The sequence below is a fragment of the Mustelus asterias genome, chromosome 8 (assembly GCF_964213995.1).
Source record: "Mustelus asterias chromosome 8, sMusAst1.hap1.1, whole genome shotgun sequence".
Lineage (NCBI taxonomy): Eukaryota > Metazoa > Chordata > Chondrichthyes > Carcharhiniformes > Triakidae > Mustelus > Mustelus asterias.
Genome location: NC_135808.1, coordinates 8,535,709 through 8,559,673, shown reverse-complemented (window position 1 = coordinate 8,559,673; position 23,965 = coordinate 8,535,709). Strand labels below are relative to the sequence as shown.

Sequence of the window (23,965 nt, the reverse complement as noted above, 5' to 3'; positions counted from 1 at the left end):
ATTGTGTACAGTCAGTTTTTTTATAGGGGGTACAACTTCTGGTAAAGATAATTATTTCTAACCACGTACACTGGTAAATTATTTACATATGATACAAAGAGGTAGGCCTGAGACAATAGCTGTTTAATCGCGTCCCATCGGTAATGTCATAATCTTTAGTGGTAGGTGGATGGAATGTCCATTCAGACAATGGTCACTTAATCATGTCATCATTCCAGTTTCAGTGCTGTTAGCAAGGACATTCAGCTGTGTCCTGTTGATAGATATAGTGAAATACCCCCTTTGTCTGCGCTGACTATTTCATGTATATGCAGTGACAGCCAGTCTACAGTGAGGGTGCTACTAATTTTCCTGGCCCACTGCTGAGCTAAGTTCCCCTCTCCCACACAAGTCTGAGAGTAGGATTTAACTGTATAAAACATTGGTTAGGCCACAGCTAGAGAAAGTGTGCAGCTGTGGAATCCAAACTATAAGAAGGATGTGATAGCACTGGAAGGATGCAGAGGAGATTTAACAGGGTGTTGCCTGGGCTGGAATGTTCTGGTTATGAAGAAGGATTGGATAGACTTTTCCTTGGAGCAGAGGAGACTGAGGGGGGGAGGGGAACATGATAGAGATGGATGATCCTTCGGCACAGCTGATGAGTCGAAGCAATGAGCTCTGATGAATGGTCATCCAGACTCGAAACGTTGGTTCCATTCTCTCTCCACAGATGCTGCCAGACCTGCTGAGATTTTCCAGCATTTTCTATTTTTGGTTCAGATTCCAGGATCTGCAGTATTTTGCTTTTATCCTTATGTGGCTTGATGCATTTATTTCCAATAACGTGAAGTGCCCAAAGATGTTTTATTACGTTTCAGGTGCTGTATGAATATAAGTTGATGTTGTATCCATTTCAGTGCAGTGACATCGCCTATATTTATATATATTTATATTTTTAAATCAGCTTCTTCAAACCTTTCTTAAGTTTTAAGTTTATTTTCTTATTGTCACAGGTAGGCTCACATGAACACTGCAATGAAGTTACTGTGAAAATCCCCTAGTCGCCACACTCCGGCGCCTGTTTGGGTACACTGAGGGAGAGTTTAGCACGGCCAATGCACCTAACCCGTACGTCATTCGGACTGTGGGAGGACACCGGAGCATCCGGAGGAAATTCATGCAGGCGGGCGGCACGGTGGCACAGTGGTTAGCACTGCTGCCTCACAGCGCCAGGGACCCGGGATCGATTGCTGGCTTGGGTCACTGTCTGCTCGGAGTCTGCACATTCTCCCCGTGTCTGCGTCCGGGAGCTCCGGTTTCCTCCCAAAGTCCAAAGACGTGCTGGTTAGGCGCAGCGTACCCGAACAGGCGCCAGAGTATGGTGACTAGGGAATTTTCACAGTAACTTCATTGCAGTGTTAATGTAAGGCTACTTGTGACGATAATAAATAAACTTTACTAAACATTTAAACAGACATGGGGAGAATATGCAGAGTCCACACAGACAGTGACCCAAGTCAGGAATCGAACCCGGGTCCCTGGCGCTGTGAGGCAGCAGTGCTAACCCACTGTGTCACTGTGCCACCACCCACTTTATATATTCGAGGTCATTAACAAGACAGTGGTTTGTGTGGGTTCCACATCCTCTCTGTGTGTCACACATATCTGCTGTCCCAGCTCTCTGACTGGTCTCCAACTGAAGTTCAATAAAAACTTCACAACCGCCATTTTCACAACTGCCGCGGTCCCAGCAGAGCGTGACGCAGACTGGGGAGGCCGGTGGGAGCCAGAGGTTGCACAGGAATGTTCCCTGGGGCTGTTTCCTCGACCATTTGCTTCCTCGCGGCACAGTGGGTGAGTTTAAGAATCAAATTGATGTACTGCATAGAAATGTAGGGGCGGCACGGTAGCACAGTGGTTAGCACTGCTGCCTCACAGCACCGGGGACCCAAGTTCAATTCCCGGCTCGGGTCACTGCCTGTGTGGAGTTTGCACATTCTCCCCTTGTCTGCATGGGTTTCCTCCAGGTGCTCTGGTTTCCTCCCACAGTCCAAAAGATGTGCTGGTTAGGTGCATTGGCCGAGCTAAATTGTCCCTCAGTGTATCCAAACAGGCACTGGAGTGTGACGACTAGGGGATTTTCACAGTAACTTCATTGCAGTGTTAATATAAGCGCTACTTGTGACACTAATGAATAAACTAAATGTGTATTTTACACTAGTGGACTTACTTGATTGTGAATGCTTTTGACTATTGGTGGCAGTGTGTCGGGGGGGCAGGGTGTGGGGACAATTCCCCCCTCCCACACTGTAGAGTTCATGTTGTTAATGCAAGATCAGTGAGGGAGAACATCCTTTACTGAGAGCACTTACTTACAATTCTCCTCTTTTATATTGAACACGTGGATGTTAAATGGGGAGGCAGTGGCACAGTGGTATTGTCACTGGACTAGTAATCCAGAGACCCAGGGTCATGCTCTGGCAATCCAGGTTCGAGTCCCAGCAACGGCTGCTGGAGAAATTTGAATTCAATAAAAAAATAAAGTCCAATGATGACCCTGGAACGATTGTCGTAACAACCCCATTTGCTTCACTAATGTCCTTCACTGACCTGCATGTGACTTCAAATTAACAGCAATGTCCAAGCGCGGCACAGTGGTTAGCACTGCTGCCTCACAGCGCCACGGACCCGGGTTCGATTCCTGGCTTGGGTCACTGTCTGTGTGGAATTTGCACATTCTCCCTGTGTCTGTGTGGGTTTCCTCCCACAGTCCATAGGTGTGTAGGTTAGGTGGCTTGGCCATGCTAAATTGCCCCTTAGTGTCAAAACATGTGTAGGTTAGGGGGATTGGCCATGCTACATTGTACCTTAGTCTCCAAAGATGTGCGGGTTTGGTGGATTGGCCATGCTGAATTGCTCCTTAGTGACCCAAGATGTGTAGGTTAGGTGGATTGGCCATGGTAAATGCATGGGATTACGGAGATTCAGCACAGACTTGATGGGCCAAATGGCCTCTGTATGCACTGAAGTGGATAGCAAGCCCAGATTCAATGATTTAAAAAATGCAGGCTGTAAATGTTACAGTTGATTCAGCATTTTTAACAAATCTTTCCCTGCAGAGTAATCAAGCCGTGAGTGACACATAGTGGTGTATAGAGCAAGTCCATAGGCACAAAACAAACTTAATTATTCATTGGACTTTGTTTCACTCCTTTTCTGCTAACATGCTGGAGTAGAGAATCGATATAATTAAAATGTTAATTAATTAATTAATATGTGAACCCTTTGTGTTTGTATTTCCCTGATCACTTTAAAATAAAATAATTATCATAGAATCCGACAGTGCAGAAGGAGGTCATTCAGCCCATCGAGTCTGCACTGACCACAATCCCACCATCTCTGTAACCCCATGCATTTATCCTAGCTAGTCCCCCAACACTAAGGGACAATTTAGCATGGCCAATCCACCTAATCGGCACATCTTTGGAGCATGGGAGGAAACCAGAGCACCCAGCGGAAACCCACGCAGACACGGGGAGAACATGCAGACTCCGCACAGACAGTGACCCAAGCCGGGAATTGAACGCGGGTCCCTAGCGCTTTGAGGCAGCAGTGCTAACCAGTGTGTCGCCCATGTGTTCCCATGTGTCTGCTGCCCTTGTCCCTCTAGGTGGTAGGGCGTTGCGGATAAGGATCTTATTTCGATAACTGGGGAGGCGACGGCCTAGTGGTATTATCGCTAGACTATTAATCCAGAAACTCAGCTAATGTTCTGGGGACCCAGGTTCGAATCCCACCATGGCAGATGGTGGAATTTGAATTCAATAAAAAAAATATGGAATTTAAAAGGTGTAAAAGTCTGAAGTCACGTGCCAACTGACTCAAGAACTGTTTCTTTCCTGTTGCCATCAGACTTTTGAATGGACCTACCTCGCACTTAGTTGATCTTTCTCTACACCCTAGCCATGACTGTCACACTACATTCTGCACTCTCTCATTTCCTTCGCTATGAATGGTATGTTTTGTCTGTATAGCGCACAAGAAACAATACTTTTCACTGTATACTAATACATGTGACAATAATAAATCAAATCAGAAATCTACTGATAACCATGAAACCATTGTCGATTGTCGGAAAAACCCATCTGGTTCACTAATGCCCTTAAGGGAAATCTTCCGTCCTTACCTGGTCTGGCCTACATGTAACTCCAGAACCCACAGCAATGTGGTTGACTCTCAACTGCCCTTGGGCAACTAGAGCAATATATGCTGGCCAGCCAGCGACGCCCGTGAATGGATTTTTAAAAAACCTGCCAACATTACGCAGCATCTCACCTTGCTTTGCTCTTTAATCGTTGCTGTTTTACTGTGTTGATGATGGCTGGGGATGGCGGGACTGATGTATGAGGAGAGATTGACTAGGTTAAGATAGTTTTCGCTGGAGTTCAGACAAATGAGGGGGGATCTCATAGAGACTTATAAAATTCTAACAGGTCTAGACAGGGTAGGTGCAGGGAGGATATTCCTGATGGTGGGGAAGTCCAGAACTAGGGGTCACAGCCTGAGGATTCAGGGTAGAGCATTTAGGATGGAGGTGAGGAGACATTTCTTCACCCAAAGAGTGGTGAGCCTGTGGAATTCATTACCACAGGAAGTAGTTGATGCCAAAACATTGAATGTATTCAAGAGGCGGCTGGATATAGCACTTGGGGCGAATGGGATCAAAGGTTATGGGGAGAAAGCAGGATTAGGCTATTGAGTTGTACGTTCAGCAATGATTGTGATGAATGGTGGAGCAGGCTCGAAGGGCCGAATGGCCTCCTGCTGCTCCTATCTTCTATGTTTCTATGAATTGTAGAATCTGTGGGTTGTAAAGCAGTTTCTTTCAGTTGTGGACAGGTTGTGTGAGCTCATCTGAACTGTTCATGCCTCAGAACCAAGTGACCGGAATGGAAAACCGCTCCGTTCTTCTGCCTGCCTCCTACGACACTCAGTACCAGAGGTACATCAAGGTCTCCTGGAGTTTCCAAGCCTTCGAGACCCCCTTCCTGATATGGAGCTTGCAGAATGTTTCCGGTAATTGCAGCAGGCAGTTTTTCAGCTGGAGGTCCTACAGACACCGAGTCACCTTTTTCCCTGAGAACGCTTCCCTACTTCTCCAAGATCTCCGGCTAAACGACACTGGCACCTACTGTGTGAAGATCAAAGGGGATTTGGGGTCAGCCTTGGGTCTGGTCAAACTGAAGGTGCTCCCTGGAAAAGGTACTGTTTATTATCTTTGTGTTTCCCCATGTGGATCTAAAGTCGTAATTTGGGGACTGTTTCAAACTTCTCTTGTACAATATGGGAGAAATGTCACTGTTTGTGGGATCTTGCTGTGCACAAATTGGCTGCTGTCTTTCCTGTTGTAAGGGCTCTGTTCAGCCTGTCTCACAAAGCGATTCAAAGGCTTGGAAGGTTGAGCGGTAACTCTTTGTCACTATGTACAAAGTATAGCCGAGATTTGAGGTAACCTCATGCTGACTTCCACATAAGTCTCTAAATCATGTCTATTGTCATGTGACTCTCTACACTGTGGGGTGGTACTGTCCTCCAGTCCCACATTAACCTCTGTCTGCCTCTCTATACCCACTGCCATGTCACTCGCTGCAGCATACTGTGGGGTGGTTCTGTATTCCAGTCTCACATTAACCCTTGTCTGTCTCTCTATATCCACTGCCATGTGACTCTCTACAGCATATTGTGGGGTGGTACTGTTCTCCAGTCTCACATTAACCTCTGTCTGTCTCTCTGTGATGTGGAGATGCCGGCGTTGGACTGGGGTAAACATAGTAAGAAGTCTCACAACACCAGGTTAAAGTCCAACAGGTTTATTTGGTAGCACAAGCCACTAGCTTTCAGAGCGCTGCTCCTTCATGAGGTGAATGAGATTTCAGTTCACAAACAGGGCATATAAAGACACAAGCTCAATTTATAAAATAATGGTTGGAATGCGAGTCTTTACAGGTCATCAAGTCTTAAAGGTACAGACAATGTGAGTGGACAGTGCGTTAAGCACAGGTTAAAGTGATGTGTATTGTCTCCAGCCGGGGCAGTTCGTGAGATTTTGCAAGTCCAGGCAAGTCATGGGTGTTACAGATAGTGTGACATGAACCTAAGATCCCGGTTGAGGCCGTCCTCATGTGTGCGGAACTTGGCTATCAGTCTCTGCTCAGCGACTCTGCGTTGTCGTGTGTCGTGAAGGCCGCCTTGGAGAACGCTTACCTGAAGATCAGAGGCCGAATGCCCGTGACTGCTGAAGTGCTCCCCAACAGGAAGAGAACACTCTTGCCTGGTGATTGTCGAGCAGTGTTCGTTCATCCGTTGTCGTAGTGTCTGCATGGTCTCCCCAATGTACCATGCCTCAGGACATCCTTTCCTGCAGCGTATCAGGTAGACAACGTCGGCCGAGTTGCAAGAGTATGTACCGTGTACCTGGTGGATGGTGTTCTCACGTGAGATGATGGCATCCGTGTCGATGATCCGGCACGTCTTGCAGAGGTTGCTGTGGCAGGGTTGTGTGGTGTCGTGGTCACTGTTCTCCTGAAGGCTGGATAGTTTGCTGCGGACAATGGTCTGTTTGAGGTTGCGTGGTGTTTGAAGGCAAGAAGTGGGGGTGTGGGGATGACCTTGGCGAGATGTTTGTCTTCATCAATGACATGTTGAAGGCTCCAGAGAAGATGTCGTAGCTTCTCCACTTCGGGGAAGTACTGGACGACGAAGGGTACTCTGTCCGTCGTATCCCGTGTTTGTCTTCTGAGGAGGTCAGTGCGGTTTTTCACTGTGGCGCATCGGAACTGTCGATCGATGAGTCAAGCGCCATATCCTGTTCTTATGAAGGCATCTTTCAGCGTCTGGAGGTGTCTGTTGCGATCCTCCTCATCTGAGCAGATCCTTTGTATACGGAGGGCTTGTCCATAGGGGATGGCTGCTAACCTGTGCTTAACCCTCTCTCCACTCACATTGTCTGTACCTTTAAGACTTGATTACCTGTAAAGACTTGCATTCCAACCATTATTTTCTAAATTGAGCTTGTGTCTTATATGCCCTGTTTGTGAACTGAAATCCCACTCACCTGATGAAGGAGCAGTGCTCCGAAAGCTAGTGGCTTGTGCTACCAAATAAACCTGTTGGACTTTAACCTGGTGTTGTGAGATTTCTTACTGTGTCTCTCTGTGTCCACTGCCATGTGACTCTCTACAGCATACTGTGGGGTGATACTGTATTCCAGTCCCACATTAACCCTTGTCTGTCTGTGTGGTGAGGCCACACCTGGAGTATTGTGTGCATTTTTGGTGTCCTTATCTGTGGAAGGATGTCCTTGCTATAGAGGGAGTACAGCAAAGATTTACCAGGCTGATTCCTGGGATGGCAGGTGTGTCATATGAGGAGAGATTAAGTCGGATAGGATTGTATTCACTGAAGTTTAGAAGAGTGAGAGGAGATCTCATAGAAACCTACAAAATTCTAACAGGGTTAGACAGGGTAGATTCAGAAAGAATGTCCCCGATAGTGGGGGAGTCCAGAATGAGGGGTCATAGTTTGAGGATAAGGGGTAAACCTTTTAGGACTGAGGTCTGGAGGAATTTCTTCACCCAGAGGGTGATGAATGTGTGGAATTCACTACCACGGAGAGTAGTTGAGGCCAAAACATTGTGTGATTTCAAAAATAAATTAGATATAACTCTTTGGGTTAAAGGGATCAAGGGATATGGGGGGGGGGCGGGGAAGGGGGGATCAGGATAATTGAATTTGATGATCGGCCATGATCAAAATAAATAGCGGAGCAGGCTCAAACGTCCAAATGGCCTACTCCTGCTTCTAGTTTCTATGTTTCTATTAACCCTTGTCTGTCTTTCTAATGTCTGCTACCATGTGACTCGCTACAGCACACTGTGGGGTGGTTCTGTTCTCCAGTCCCACATTAACCCTTGTCGGTCTCTCTATATCCACTGCCATGTCACTCGCTACTGTGGGGTGGTACTGTTTTTCAGTCCCACATTCAACCTTGCCATGCTGAAAATCCTTACACTAAACTTCCTACAGTAGGACAATCAATAAAACATTTTGTTGGCCGTAAATCGCTTGCCAATGTCCTGAGCTCATGAAAATTGTCACGCAAGAGATTTTTGTCCCCCTGTAAACAGAATGAGACAGAGAAATATGACTTGCTTTTATTCATGTTGCAGTAACCGAGGAAGAAACAGATGGAATCCAGGAACACTATTCAAAGACTGGAAGAGTCAATTCCACCAGAACTGTAAACATCATCAGGATTGCTTTGGCTTCTCTCCTGACATCTCTCAGCTTTGTTGCATTGTTTGTTGACATGTTCCTGAAATAACAACCGCTATGTGCACTTAAGATCATTCCAGAAAACTGTGCACTGAAATATATCTTTGTTCTGTACTTATCAGTCCTGTAGTCTGTGGTGAACCACTGTAGTTGTCTGTTTATGTGATAGTTTATGTGATATACCTGGACACGCCCCTGCTGCCTCAATCCGGGGCTCCGCCCTTCTTGGGGTATAAAGGTGGCTGCTCTCCGCTCCTTTTGCCTCAGTTCGGATTAGCTATCGGTTTGGGAGTGCTCCAGTTCTTTGTTAATAAAAGCCTGTTGTTTTGCAACAACGAGTCTTTGCGTAATCAATGGTGCATCATAGTCCATAGAACCATGGAATCCATATAGTGCAGAAGGAAGCCATTCTGTCCATCGAATTTCTGCACCGACTCTCTGAAAGAACATCCCACCCAGTCCCACCAAAGCTTCCTCCCTCCCCCCCGCCCCCCCCCCCACCATCCCCGTAACCCATGATAATGTCCAAAGATGTGCAGGTTAGGTGGATTGGCCATGCTAAATTGCTCCTTAGTGTCCAAAGATGAGCAGGTTATATGGGCTGGCCACGCTAAATTGTCCCTTAGTGTCCAAAGATGTGCAGGTTAGGTGGATTGGTCATGCTAAATTGTCCCTTAGTGTCCAAAGATGTGCAGGTTAGGTGGATTGGCCATGCTAAATTGCTCCTTAGTGTCCAAAGATGAGCAGGTTATATGGGCTGGCCACACTAAATTGTCCCTTAGTGTCCAAACATGTGCAGGTTAGGTGGATTGGTCATGCTAAATTGTTCCTTAGTGTTCAAAGATGTGCAGGTTAGGTGGATTGGTCATGCTAAATTGTCCCTTAGTGTCTAAAGACGTGCAGGTTAGGTGGGTTGACCATGCTAAATTGTCCGTTAGTGTCCCAAGGTGTGCAAGGTCGGGAGATTAGTGGAGTAAATGTACGGGGATAGGGTGGGTAGGGGTGGGCCTGGGTAAGGTGCTCTGTTGGAGAGTCCATGCAGACCCGATGGGCCGAATGGCTTCCTTCTGTACTGTCCAGATTCTATGAAAACCCTTTGATTTTGTAACCCAGGATCTGTGCTGCGTCGAGAATAAATGTGAGGATTATCCTACTGTGTTGAATGAAAACGATCGAAGTGGCCAGCTTCTGGGAAACACTGCCTGAGACTGGGGTGGGGACAGAATCAAACCTAGCTTTCGAAAGTGGGGGTGGAGGGGATGGATAACTCTCCAAAGAGAAAGGTTTGTAGCCAGTGGGGGAGGGGCATGAGAGTGGGGCTAGCAGCAAGTTGCATGGACATGAGGGGCTGAATGGCCTCCTTCTGTGCTGTACCATTCCTCAGTTTATGGATGTGAAGTAGTGTGACTGGCAAGGCTAGGGGGTCAAGTACTGGGAATTAACAGCTAGTTCCCTTTTTGTTCAGTTCCTCTTTGGCCGGCACACAGACGCAGATGGGCTGAATGGACTCCTCCTGCACCGTAACATTTCTATGACGTCCATGCTATTCTGTGAATGGCTTTCAAATCCTTAGTTTAGTAGGTAGCACTTTGGCCTGCAAGGGTCAACATTCAACCCCCACATCAGACCCCATTTGCTATGTCTGCAAATGAACAAAAGCCCACCAACGCCTCTACTTTCTCAGGAGACGAAGGAAATTTGGCATGTCCACTACGACTCTCACCAACTTTTACAGATACACCATAGAAAGCATCCTTTCTGGTTGTATCACAGCTTGGTATGGCTCCGGCTCTGCCCAAGACCGCAAGAAACTACAATGAGCTGTGAACATATCCCAATCCATCAAGCAAACCAGCCCCCCATCCATTGATTCTGTCTACACTTCCCGCTGCCTTGGGAAAGCAGACAGCATAATCAAGGACCCCAAACACCCTGGACATTCTCTCCTTCCAACTTCTTCAGTCGGGAAAAAGATACAAAAGTCTGGGTTAAGTACCAACCGACTCAAGAACAGCTTCTTCCCTGCTGCTGTCAGACTTTTGAACTTACTTTGCATTGATTCCTGTTGGGGAGGTTTGTAACAGTTTAGAGAAATTTCAAACAATCAGGGATTTAAGACACTTGGAATATAGTGTTTAATTCTGGTCGCCACACTACCAGAATGATGTGGAGGCTTTGGAGAGGGTACAGAAAAGATTTACCAGGATGTTGCCTGGTATGGAGGGCATTAGCTATGAGGAGAGTTTGCTTTCTGGTTGTATCACAGCTTGGTATGGCTTCTGCTCTGCCCAAGACCGCAAGAAATTGCAAAAAGTCGCGAATGTAACCCAATCCATCATGCAAACCAGCCTCCCATCCATTGACTCTGTCTACACTTCCCACTGCCTCAGGAAAGCAACCAGTATAATTAGGGGCCCCATGCACCCCAGACATACTTTCTTCTACCTTCTTCCATCGGGAAAAAGATACAAACGTCTGAGGTCACCTAACAACCGACTCAAGAACAGATTCTTCCCTGCTGCCATCAGACTTTCGAATGGACCTACCTTGCATTAAGTTGATATTTCTCTACACCCTAGCTATGACTGTAACACTACATTCTGCACTCTCTCCTTTCTTTATGGATGGTACGTTTTGGCTGTATAGCGCACAAGAAACAATACTTTTCACAGTAAAATACATGTGACAATAATCAAATCAAATCAAAAACTATTAAGAAGGTAATTGGCATGTCAGGTTCTGTTGCATGGAGGTGCAGGTAAGTGGGGCAGGTTGATGGCATGGTGGTTAGCACTACTGCCTCGCTGCGCCAGGGACCCTGGTTCGATTCCCGGCTTGGGTCACTGTCTGTGCACAGTTTGCACGTTCTCCCCATGTCTGCATGGGTTTCCTCCAGGTGCTCCGGTTTCCTCCCACAGTCCGAAAGACGTGTTAGTTAGGTGGATTGGCCGTGCTAAATTCTCCCTCAGTGTACCCGAACAGGCACCGAAGTTTGGCAACTAGGGGATTTTCACAGTAACTTCATTGCAGTGTTAATGTAAGCCTACTTGTGACATTAATGAATAAACTTTAAACTTAAACTTTCCTCTGGGTGCTCTGGTTTTGCCCCACAGCCCGAAAGACGTGCGTGTTAGGTTGATTGATCGTACTAAATTGCCCCTTCGTGTCCAAAAGTATGCAGGTTAGGTGGATTGCCCCTTAGTGTCATGGGGATTAGCAGGGTAAATACATAGGGATACAGGGAATTGGGCCTGGGTGAGCTTGTTGTCGATGCAGGCTTGATGGGCTGAACAGCCTCCTCCTGCACCTGGGGATTCTATGATTCTATAATAATTAGAAATCATAGAAACCCTACAGTGCAGAAGGAGGCCATTCGGCCCATCGAGTCTGCACCGACCACAATCCCACCCAGGCCCTACCCCCACATTATTACCCGCTAATCCCGCTAACCTACGCATCTCAGGACTCTAAGGGGCAATTTTTAACCTGGCCAATCAACCTAACCCGCACATCTTTGGACTTTGGGAGGAAACTGGAGCACCCAGAGGAAACCCACGGAGACACGAGGAGAATGTGCAAACTCCACACAGACAGTGACCTGAGCCGGGAATCGAACCCAGGACCCTGGAGCTGTGAAGCAGCAGTGCTAACCACTGTGCTACCGTGCCACCCCCAGGAGGCTTTGCAAACCGGGGCACAGTTTTGGCCTCATTATCTAAGAGAAGAAGGCTTAGACGGGATTCAAGAAAGATTAGTTGGATTAATTCCTGGTCAGATTGAGTTGGATGGAGAGTTGAGTCCAAAACCTGGTGTTGAGAAGAATGAGGGGTGCTCTCTCTGAAATGAATAACATTCATAGAGGACTCTATGAATGAGGACTCAGGATGGATGCTGGGAGGTTGGTAGCTCTGTGTAACTGGGGGAGTCTTGAACCAGGGGCTATAGTCTCAGATTAAAGGCTTCTATCTATGAATATTATCACATCTCCTAGGATACTTGTAAAAGTCTGGCGAGCACCTACTATTAATTACAGGCTTGCGAGTGGAGTGTCAGTAATACTCATTAATGTTCCTTCAGGGAAGGAAATCTGCCATCCTTACCTGGTCTGGCCTACATGTGACTCCAGAGCCAAAGCAGCTGACACTCAACTGCCCTCCAAGGACAACTATGGATGGGCAATAAATGTTGGCCAGTCAGCGATGCCCACATCCTGTAAATGAATTTTTAAAACATGCTGTGTGAAGTATATGGACAAGGAAAGGGCTGAATTAACCACACCATATAATGGTGAACCGTTCTTAAGATTTGTCAAATGTCTGGTGAATTGGAAAGCTCATTCTGCAGTTGACGATGCCCTAGTGGTATTATCACTAGACTATTAATCCAGCTAATGTCCTGGGGGACTAGGGTTCGAATCCCGCCACGGCAGATGGTGGAATTTGAATTCAATAAAAAAAAACATTATCTGGAATTAAGAATCTACTGATGACAATGAAACCATTGTTGGAAAAACCCATCTGGTTCACTCATGCCTTTTAGGGAAGGAAATCTGCCATCCTGACCCAGTCTGGCCTACATTTGACTCCAGAGCCACAGCAATGTGATTGACTCTCAACTGCCCTCAGGCAAATAGGGATGGGCAATAAATGCTGACCCAGCCAGTGACGCCCACGTCCCATGAATGAATTAAAAAAAACATAGGACAGAATTTTCACTTCCCGCCCGCCACTGGAATGGTAGCGGGCGGGACACGGACCATGAAAAGGTCTGTTGACAACGGGCGGGATTTTTTGGCCAAACTTGCCCAAGGTGTCCAATCAGCTCCAAGTAAGGCCACCTCTCAAACTTGACACATTACCACTTGACATTTCAGCAGTTAACATAGGAATGGATGGTCGATTCCACGAGTTCTCAAAGGTGTTGCTGCTGCTATTTTCAGCTTCCTAGCAATCGCACCTTCTCTGTGTTTCCCCTTACCTTTGTGAGACTTGTGGTTAGATAATTCGAGGCTTGTCCGATTATTATCTGCTGCTGCTTTCCGGCACAACAATTCACTCCAAGCCTCTCATCATCTACCAACCTGTAGCTCCAAGATGAGACACCGCTTGTATCTTTGTATCGTCGTTTCATAGAAGTTTGAATCTTTTGCACATTAGGCGATTCTGTGGGTGCGAACAGGACGCCAGGATGGTAGTCTGCCTACCTAGTGCTGGGGTACTGGATATCTCCGAGCGGATAGGAGGCATATTAAAAAGGGAGGATAAAGAAACAGATGTCGTTGTACACATTGGTGCAAATGACGTAGATAGGAAGAGCAGGGGGATCCTATGAGAGCAATTCAGGGAGTTGGGAAATAGGCTAAAAAGTAGGGCCTCCGGGGTGGCAATCTCTGGCCTGCTCCCAATGTCTAGGGCCAGTGAGGCTAGGAATAGGGAGATAGTACAATTGAACGCTTGGCTAAAGGACTGGTCCAGGAGGGAGGGCTTCATATTCCTGGATCACTGGGAAGTTTTCAAGAGAGGAGGGCACCTGTACAAGAAGGACGGGTCACAACTACATTGGAAGGGCACGAATATCCTGGCTGGGAGTTTTGCTAGTGCAGTTCGGGTGGGTTTAAACTAATATGGCAGCGGGATGGGGATCAAAAAATGATGTCTACAAGTGTAGAGGCTGGGGACAAGCTTGGGGCCAGGACAAGACTGGCAAAGAAGAAGAGCACTCTGGGGGAGGATGACCTCACTGGGCCTGGAGGTCTGGAGTGCATCTACTTCAATGCAAGGAGCGTAGCAGGTAAGACAGACGAACTTAGGGCCTTAATGCTTACGAGGAATTTGGATGTCGTTGCGGTGACAGAGACTTAGTTGAAAGAGGGACAGGACTGGCAGCTGAATATTTCGGGGTACAAGTGTTTTAGGCCAAAAGAGGTGGGGGAGTAGCAGTATTAGTTAAAGAGCATATTACAGCGGTGCAGAGGGAGGGCAATTCAGAGGGGTCGTGTAACGAGTCACTGTGGTGGAGCTCAGAAACAGGAAGGGCGCAGTCACTATGTTGGGGGTATACTACAGGCCCCCCAACAGCCCAAGGGAAGTGGAAGAACGGATATGTCAGGAAACAATGGATAGGTGCAGGAAAAATAGGGTTGTTGTAGTGGGAGACTTCAATTTCCCTGGCATAGACTGGAAATCACGTAGGGCTGGGAGTCTGAATGGGGAGGCATTTGTAAAATGCGTACAGGAAGGTTCTTTGGAACAATATGTAGATAGCCCGACGAGAGAGGGGGCTATACTGGACCTAGTACTGGGGAATGAGCCCGGTCAGATCTTCAAAGTTTCGGTAGGGGAACATGTGGCAAATAGTGACCACAATTCTGTTAGCTTTAGGATAGTGATGGAAAAGGATGAGTGGTGTCCCAAGGGTAAGGTGTTGGATTGGGGGAAGGCTAACTTTAGTGGGATTAGGCAGAAATTGGCAGCTGTTGATTGGGAGAGGCTGTTTGAGGGTAAATCCACATCTGGCATGTGGGTGTCTTTTAAGGAACAGTTGTTAGGGCTGCAGGATAGGCATGTGCCTGTAAAAAAGAAGGATAGGAAGGGTAGGATTCAAGAACCGTGGACAAGCAGGGAAATTGAGGGATTGGTCAAAAAGAAAAGAGAGGCGTAGGTTAGGTCCAGGCAGCTAAAAACGGAGGGAGCTCTGGAGGAAAACAAAGAAAGTAGGAAAGAACTCAAATGAAGAATTAGAAGGGCAAAAAGGGGTCACGAAATGTCCTTGGCAGACAGGATTAAGGAGAATCCCAAGGCATTTTATTCATACGTTAGGAACAAAGGGTTTCAGGGAAAGAAATCAGACCTCTCAGGGACAAAAGTGGGGAATTATGCTTCGAGCCCAAAGAAGTAGGGGAGATCCGAAATGAATACTTTGCGTCGGTATTCACAAAGGAGAGGGATGTGTTGACTGGGAGTGTCTCGGAGGGGAGTGTTGAACCGTTAGAGAAAATCTCCATTACAAGGGAGGAAGTGTTAGGTTTTTTAGGGAATATAAAGACTGACAAATCCCCAGGGCCTGATGGAATCTATCCAAGGCTGCTCAGGGAGACGAGAGATGAAATCGCTGGGCCTCTGGCGCAAATCTTTGTCTCGTCACTGGACACAGGTGAGGTCCCAGAGGACTGGAGGATAGCTAATGTGGTCCCGTTATTTAAGAAGGGTAGGAAGGATAACCCGGGAAATTATAAGCCGGTGAGCTTGACGTCCGTGGTAGGGAAGTTGTTGGAGAGGATTCTTAGATAGGATGTATGCGCATTTAGAAAGGAATAAACTCATTAACAATAGTCAGCATGGTTTTGTGAGAGGGAGGTCATGCCTCACTAACCTGGTGGAGTTTTTTGAAGAAGTGACCAGAATGGTTGATGAGGGAAGGGCCATGGATGTTGTCTATATGGACTTTAGTAAAGCGTTTGACAAAGTCCCTCATGGTAGGTTGATGCAAAAGGTTGGATCTCATGGGCGAAAGGGGGAGGTGGCTAGATGGGTGGAGAACTGGCTTGGTCACAGAAGACAGAGGGTGGTAGTGGAAAGGTCTTTTTCCGGCTGGATGCCTGTGACTAGTGGTGTTCCGCAGGGCTCTGTATTGGGACCTCTGCTGTTTGTGATTTATATAAATGATCTGGAAGAAGGTGTAACTGGGGTGATCAGTAAGTTTGCGGACGACACGAAAATGGCTGGACTTGCAAATAGTGAGGAACATTGTCAGAGGCTACAGAAGGATATAGATAGGCTTGAAATTTGGGCAAAGAAATGGCAGTTGGAGTTCAATCCAGATAAATGCGAAGTGATGCATTTTGGTAGAACTAACGTAGTGGGGAGCTATACGATAAATGGCAGAACCATAAAGTGTGTAGATACGCAGAGGGACCTGGGTGTGCAAGTCCACAGATCCTTGAAGGTGACAAAGGTGATGGTGGAGAAGGTAGTGAATAAGGCATATGGCATGCTTGCCTTTATAGGACGGGGCATAGAGTATAAAAGTTGGGGTCTGATGTTGCAGATGTATAGAACGTTGGTTCAGCCACATTTGCAATACTGTGCCCAGTTCCGGTCTCCACACTACCAGAAGGACATGGAGGCTTTCGAGAGAGTGCAGGGGAGGTTTACCAGGATGTTGCCTGGTATGGAAGGGCTTAGTTATGAGGAGAGATTGGGTAAACTGGGGTTGTTCTCACTGGAAAGACGGAGGATGAGGGGTGACCTAATAGAGGTGTATAAAATTATGAAAGGCATAGATAGGGTGAACAGTGGGAAGCTTTTTCCCAGGTCGGTGGTGACATTCACGAGGGGTCATAGGTTCAAGGTGAGGAGGGGGGGAGGTTTAACACGGATATCAGAAGGATGTATTTTACACAGAGGGTGGTGGGGGCCTGGAATGTGCTGCTGGGCAAGGTGGTGGAGGCGGACACACTGGGAGCGTTTAAGACTTATCTCGATAGCCACATGAACAGAGTGGGAATGGAGGGATACAAAAGAATGGTCTAGTTTGGACCAGGGAGTGGCACGGGCTTGGAGGGACGAAGGGCCTGTTCCTCTGCTGTATTGTTCTTTGTTCTTTTGTTCTTTGTTCCGTGGAACAGAATCAGGAGCTCGAAGTGTGTCCTCTTCAGTCCTGTTACTGGACACGTTCCTGTCTCGGACATAGCTCGAGTCTGCTCCGCCATTCCATTGTGGCTGATTTGCTTCTCATCCCTATTTTCCTGCCTTCTCCCTGGAACCCTTCAACCCATTACCAATTAAAAATCTGTCTAACTCCTTAAATTTACTCACTGACCCAGCATCCGCTACCCCAAAGTGCGGTGGATGCTGGGACAGTGAGTAAATTTAAGAAGGAGTTAGATTTTTAATTGGTAATGGGTTGAAAGGTTATGGGGAGAAGGCAGGAAAATGGGGATGAGGAGCATATCAGCCATGATCGAATGGCAGAGCAGACTCGATGGGCCGAATGGCCTAATTCTGCTCCTATATAGGGCCAGTTATAGATGGCAGAGGGAAGTTATGTGTGGAACCGGAGGAGATTGGTGAAGCATTGAACCAATATTTCTCTTCGGTGTTCACGCAAGGGGACATGAATATAGCTGAGGAGGACACTGGGTTGCAAGGGAGTAGAATAGACAGTATTACAGTTGATAAGGAGGATGTGCAGGATATTCTGGAGGGTCTGAAAATAGATAAATCCCCTGGTCCGGATGGGATTTATCCAAGGATTCTCTGGGAGGCAAGAGAAGTGATTGCAGAGCCTCTGGCTCTGATCTTCAGGTCGTCGTTGGCCTCTGGTATAGTACCAGAAGATTGGAGGTTAGCGAATGTTGTCCCATTGTTTAAGAAGGGGAACAGAGACTTCCCCGGGAATTATAGACCGGTGAGTCTCACTTCTGTTGTCGGCAAGATGTTGGAAAAAATTATAAGGGATAGGATTTATAGTTATTTGGAGAGTAATGAATTGATAGGTGATAGTCAGCATGGTTTTGTGGCAGGTAGGTCGTGCCTTACTAACCTTATTGAGTTTTTTGAGAAAGTGACCAAGGAGGTGGATGGGGGCAAGGCAGTGGACGTGGTATATATGGATTTTAGTAAGGCGTTTGATAAGGTTCACCATGGTAGGCTTCTGCAGAAAATGCAGATGTATGGGATTGGGGGTGATCTAGGAAATTGGATCAGGAATTGGCTAGCGGATAGGAAACAGAGGGTGGTGGTTGATAGTAAATATTCATCATGGAGTGCGGTTACAAGTGGTGTACCTCAGGGATCTGTTTTGGGGCCACTGCTGTTTGTAATATTTATTAATGATCTGGATGAGGGTATAGTTGGGTGGATTAGCAAATTTGCTGATGACACCAAAGTCGGTGGTGTGGTAGACAGTGAGGAAGGGTGTCGTAGTTTGCAGGAAGACTTAGACAGGTTGCAAAGTTGGGCCGAGAGGTGGCGGATGGAGTTTAATGCGGAGAAGTGTGAGGTAACTCACTTTGGTAGGAATAACAGATGTGTTGAGTATAGGGCTAACGGGAGGACTTTGAATAGTGTGGAGGAGCAGAGGGATCTAGGTGTATGTGTGCATAGATCCCTGAAAGTTGGGAATCAAGTAGATAAGGTTGTTAAGAAGGCATATGGTGTCTTGGCGTTTATTGGTAGGGGGATTGAATTTAGGAGTCGTAGCGTTATGTTGCAACTGTACACAACTCTGGTGCGGCCGCACTTGGAGTACTGTGTGCAGTTCTGGTCCCCACATTACAGGAAGGATGTGGAGGCTTTGGAGAGGGTGCAGAGGAGGTTTACCAGGATGTTGCCTGGTATGGAGGGGAGATCCTATGAGGAGAGGCTGAGGGATTTGGGATTGTTTTCGCTGGAAAGGCGGCGGCTAAGAGGGGATCTTATTGAAACATATAAGATGATTAGAGGTTTAGATAGGGTGGATAGTGATAGCCTTTTTCCTCTGATGGAGAAATCCAGCACGAGGGGGCATGGCTTTAAATTGAGGGGGGGTAGTTATAGAACCGATGTCAGGGGTAGGTTCTTTACCCAGAGGGTGGTGAGGGATTGGAATGCCCTGCCAGCATCAGTAGTAAATGCGCCTAGTTTGGGGGCGTTTAAGAGATCCGTAGATAGGTTCATGGACGAAAAGAAATTGGTTTAGGTTGGAGGGTCACAGTTTTTTTTTAACTGGTCGGTGCAACATCGTGGGCCGAAGGGCCTGTTCTGCGCTGTAATGTTCTATGTTCTATGTTCTATGTTCTATGTTCTATATCTTATGAACTTATGGCGAGGGACTGCAAGGGGTCAGGAAGGCGGCTCACCACCACCTTCTCAAGCGACACCCACATCCCGCAATTTTTTTTAAAATCACCAAATATTTATACTAATACAAGGCAATATGATCTCACATTGACTTCCATTCCTGGTCCCCATTCTAGCTGATATTGTAAACAGTGTCCCATCCACTGGTCCCCTGACTCACACCGAGGGCGACACGATGACACAATGGTTAGCGCCAGGGACCAGGGTTCAATTCCCAGCTTCGGTTACTGTCTGGTGCGGAACAAAGAACAAAGAACAAAGAACAATACAGCACAGGAACAGGCCCTTCGGCCCTCCAAGCCCGCGCCGCTCCCCGGTCCAGGATTGAATCCTGAATCCAGGATCCCCGCCCAATTTTCCAGCCTATCTACATACCAATATCCTATCCACCGAGCTGTCCCTCACAGCTACGATGCTTTGTTCATCACAACCTATTAACTCACCCCCACCCCCCCATTCCAGACCATGTGATCTCCAGGGAGAGGCGAAAACCCAGAGTGAAAACCCAAGGGCCAATATGGGGAAAAAAAATCTGGGAAATTCCTCTCCGACCCCCTGAGGCGATCGAAACGAGTCCAGGAGATCACACTGGCCCTGATCATAGAACATAGAACATAGAACATAGAACATTACAGCGCAGAACAGGCCCTTCGGCCCACGATGTTGCACCGACCAGTTATAAAAAAAAACTGTGACCCTCCAACCTAAACCAATTTCTTTTCGTCCATGAACCTATCTACGGATCTCTTAAACGCCCCCAAACTAGGCGCATTTACTACTGATGCTGGCAGGGCATTCCAATCCCTCACCACCCTCTGGGTAAAGAACCTTCCCCTGACATCGGTTCTATAACTACCCCCCCTCAATTTAAAGCCATGCCCCCTCGTGCTGGATTTCTCCATCAGAGGAAAAAGGCTATCACTATCCACCCTATCTAAACCTCTAATCATCTTATATGTTTCAATAAGATCCCCTCTTAGCCGCCGCCTTTCCAGCGAAAACAATCCCAAATCCCTCAGCCTCTCCTCATAGGATCTCCCCTCCATACCAGGCAACATCCTGGTAAACCTCCTCTGCACCCTCTCCAAAGCCTCCACATCCTTCCTGTAATGTGGGGACCAGAACTGCACACAGTACTCCAAGTGCGGCCACACCAGAGTTGTGTACAGTTGCAACATAACGCTACGACTCCTAAATTCAATCCCCCTACCAATAAACGCCAAGACACCATATGCCTTCTTAACAACCTTATCTACTTGATTCCCAACTTTCAGGGATCTATGCACACATACACCTAGATCCCTCTGCTCCTCCACACTATTCAAAGTCCTCCCGTTAGCCCTATACTCAACACATCTGTTATTCCTACCAAAGTGAATTACCTCACACTTCTCCGCATTAAACTCCATCCGCCACCTCTCGGCCCAACTTTGCAACCTGTCTAAGTCTTCCTGCAAACTACGACACCCTTCCTCACTGTCTACCACACCACCGACTTTGGTGTCATCAGCAAATTTGCTAATCCACCCAACTATACCCTCATCCAGATCATTAATAAATATTACAAACAGCAGTGGCCCCAAAACAGATCCCTGAGGTACACCACTTGTAACCGCACTCCATGATGAATATTTACTATCAACCACCACCCTCTGTTTCCTATCCGCTAGCCAATCGGAAAATGCTTCCCAACCCTAGTCATTTCCACTTCCACGAACACCATATAAATTCCCTGCCCCCGAGACAGGTTCCCAACTATCCGCAGTCTCGCTCTGTACTGGCACCAGCAAGATGATCATAGAATGAAGCCTTGAAACGAGAAACAAGGAACAATTAGCCCGCGCCGCTCCCTGGTCCAAACTAGACCACTCTTTTGTATCCCTCCATTCCCACTCCGTTCATATAGCTGTCTAGATAAGTCTTAAACGTTCCCAGTGTGTCCGCCTCCACGACCTTGCCCGGCAACACATTCCAGGCCCCCACGACCCTCTGTGTAAAATATGTCCTTCTGATATCTGTGTTAAACCTCCCCCCCTTCACCTTGAACCTATGACCCCTCGTGAACGTCACCACCGACCCGGGGAAAAGCTTCCCACCGTTCACCCTATCTATGCCTTTCATAATTTTATACACCTCTATTAAGTCTCCCCTCATCCTCCGTCTTTCCAAGGAGAACAACTCCAGTTTCCCCAATCTCTCCTCATAACCAAGCCCTTCCATACCAGGCAACATCCTGGTAAACCTCCTCTGTACTCTCTCCAAAGCCTCCACGTCCTTCTGGTAGTGTGGCGACCAGAACTGGAGTTTGCACATTCTCCCCCGTGTCTATGTGGGTTTCCTTTGCATGCTCCGGTTTTCTCCCACACTCCAAAGATGTGTGGGTTAGGTGGATTGGCCATGCTAAATTGTCCCTTAGCTTCAGGGGGATTAGCAGAGCAAATGCTTGGGGTTACAGGGATTGGGCCTGGGTGGGATTGTTGTCAGCACAGGCTCGATGGGCTGAATGGCCTCTTTCTCTACTGTAGGGATTCAATGGATTCTATGTGTTGTTGGTTCCTAAATTCATGCCTGTAATTTTTAAGTTTATTTATTAGTGTCACAAGTAGGCTTACATTAACACCGCAATGAAGTTACTGTGAAAATCCCCTAGTCGCCACACTCTGGCACCTGTTCGGATACACTGAGGGAGAATTTAGCACGGCCAATGCACCCTAACCAACACGTCTTTCGGACTGTGGGAGGAAACCGGAGCACCCGGAGGAAACCCACGCAGTCACGAGGAGAACGTGCAGACTTCACACAGATAGTGACCCAAGCCGGGAATCGAACCTGGCACTGTGAGGCAGCAGTGCTAACCATTGTGCCACCGTGGTATTGCTCTCTATAAAGGTGGTAACAGGCATTTTAGGAGGTTTTGGGTGGCGTATAAAAAAGCATTAGCTGGGTGCGACTTCGAATGACACTAAAGTCGGTGGAATTGTAGACAGTGCGGAGGGAAGTGGCAGGTTACAGAGGGACATAGATAAGCTGCAGAGCTGGGCTGAGAGGTGGCAAATGGAGTTTAATGCGGAAAAGTGTGAGGTGATTCACTTTGGAAGGAGTAACAGGAATACAGAGTACTGGGCTAATGGTAAGATACTTGGTAGTGTGGATGAACAGAGGGATCTGCGTGTCCATGTGCATAGATCCCTGAAAGTTGGCACAGGTTGATGGGCTTGCTAAGAAGGCGTACGGTGTGTTAGCTTTTATTGGTAGAGGGATTGAGTTTCGGAGTCAGGAGGTCATGCTGCGTACAGTTCTGGTCGCTGTATTATAGGAAAGATGTGGAAGTGTTGGAAAGGGTGCAGAGGAGATTTACCAGGATGTTGCCTGGTATGGTGGGAAAATCATATGAGGAAAGGCTGAGGGACTTGAGGTTGTTTTCATTAGAGAGAAGAAGATTAAGAGGTGACTTAATAGAGGCATACAAGATGATCAGAGGATTAGATAGGGTGGATAGTGAGAGCCTTTTTCCTCGGATGGTGTTGGCTAGCACGAGGGGACATCGCTTTAAATTGAGGGGTGAGAGATATAGGACAAATGTTAGAGGTAGGTTCTTTACTCAGAGAGTAGTAAGGGCGTGGAATGCCCTGCCTGCAGCAGTGGTGGACCCGTCAACGTTGAGAGCGTTCAAGTGGTTATTAGATAAACATATGGATGATATTGGAATAGTGTAGATTAGAGGGGCTTTAGATTGGTTCCACTGGTCGGTGCAACATCGAGGGCCGAAGGGCCTGTACTGCGCTGTAATGTTCTATGTTCTATGTTCTAACTACGCACGCTAACGGACATGATGATTAATTCATTCTCATGTTCACAATAATGCTGAAAGCTATTTTGAGTTTTCTCTGTATCACCTGTGACCAACTTTGGGCTACTCATTTATACCACAGAACTAGACTCAGATGCACAGGTCAACATGACCAGCGATAGAGGATGCGTGAGGTTTGTTCTGTTCTGTAGCAGGTTTAACCACAAGACAGAAGAGACTCAGAAAGTACTCTTGTGGTATAAGCTTCATGCGGAACCGAAGCAAATGGAATTAAAGTCTTTAAAATGGACCCATTGGACAGCACGTACCATACAGCCAGGACGGAAGTATTCAATAAATGGAATAAGACGAGGAAAGATAACCACGAGAAAGGATGAAGCAGGTTATTTTTTTATTTGTTTTGTGGGATGGATGTGCCACTGACAAGCCAATGCCGGTTTCCCATCCCTAACTAGCACTAGCATCAGGGACCCAAGTTCGATTCCTGGCTTAGGTCACTGTCTGTGCGGAGTTTGCATTCTCCCTGTGTCTGCGCTCCCACAGTCCAAAGATATGCGGGTTAGGTGGATTGGCTGTGCTAAATTTCCCCTTAGTGTCAGGGGACGAGCTTGGGTAGATGCATGGGGTTATGGCTATAGGGCCTGGGTGGGATTGTGGTCAGTGGAGCCTCAATGGGCCGAGTGGCCTCCTTCTGCACTGTAGGATTCTATGATTCTATGAAAAGATGAGCAGGTTATTTTTTAATTTGTTTGTGGGATGGGTGTGCCACTGACAAGCCAATGCTGGTTTCCCATCCATAATTGCCCCTCAAAATGTGGTGGTAGGCTGCCTTCTTGAACCTTTGCAGTCAATGTAGTGTAGGTACATCCCACAGTGCTGTTAGGAAGGGAGCTCCAGGATTTTGACCCAGCGACAGCGAAGGAATGGCAGTGAGTAGTCAGGGCGTGGAATGCCCTGCCTGCAGCAGTAGTGGACTCGTCAACATTAAGAGCATTCA

The 23,965-nt window shown here is 47.2% G+C and overlaps 1 protein-coding gene across 3 annotated transcripts in view; it reads left to right on the top strand.

The window, feature by feature from the left end:
• Nucleotides 1–8,653, top strand: part of LOC144496832 (HEPACAM family member 2-like) — an 86,995-nt gene extending 78,342 nt beyond the window's left edge. The window contains exons 1-3 of one of the 3 annotated variants that reach the window (XM_078217397.1): nt 1,673–1,836; nt 4,872–5,244; nt 8,211–8,646. In XM_078217397.1, coding sequence (XP_078073523.1) covers nt 1,786–1,836; nt 4,872–5,244; nt 8,211–8,365 — 579 coding nt within the window. In that variant the 5' untranslated portion in view covers nt 1,673–1,785 and the 3' untranslated portion in view covers nt 8,366–8,646. Of the gene's footprint in view, nt 1–1,672; nt 1,837–4,871; nt 5,245–8,210 lie in introns of those variants that run through there. The other 2 variants (XR_013498444.1, XM_078217398.1) reach the window with 2 other exon arrangements.
• The last annotated feature ends 15,312 nt before the right edge of the window (nt 8,654–23,965 follow it).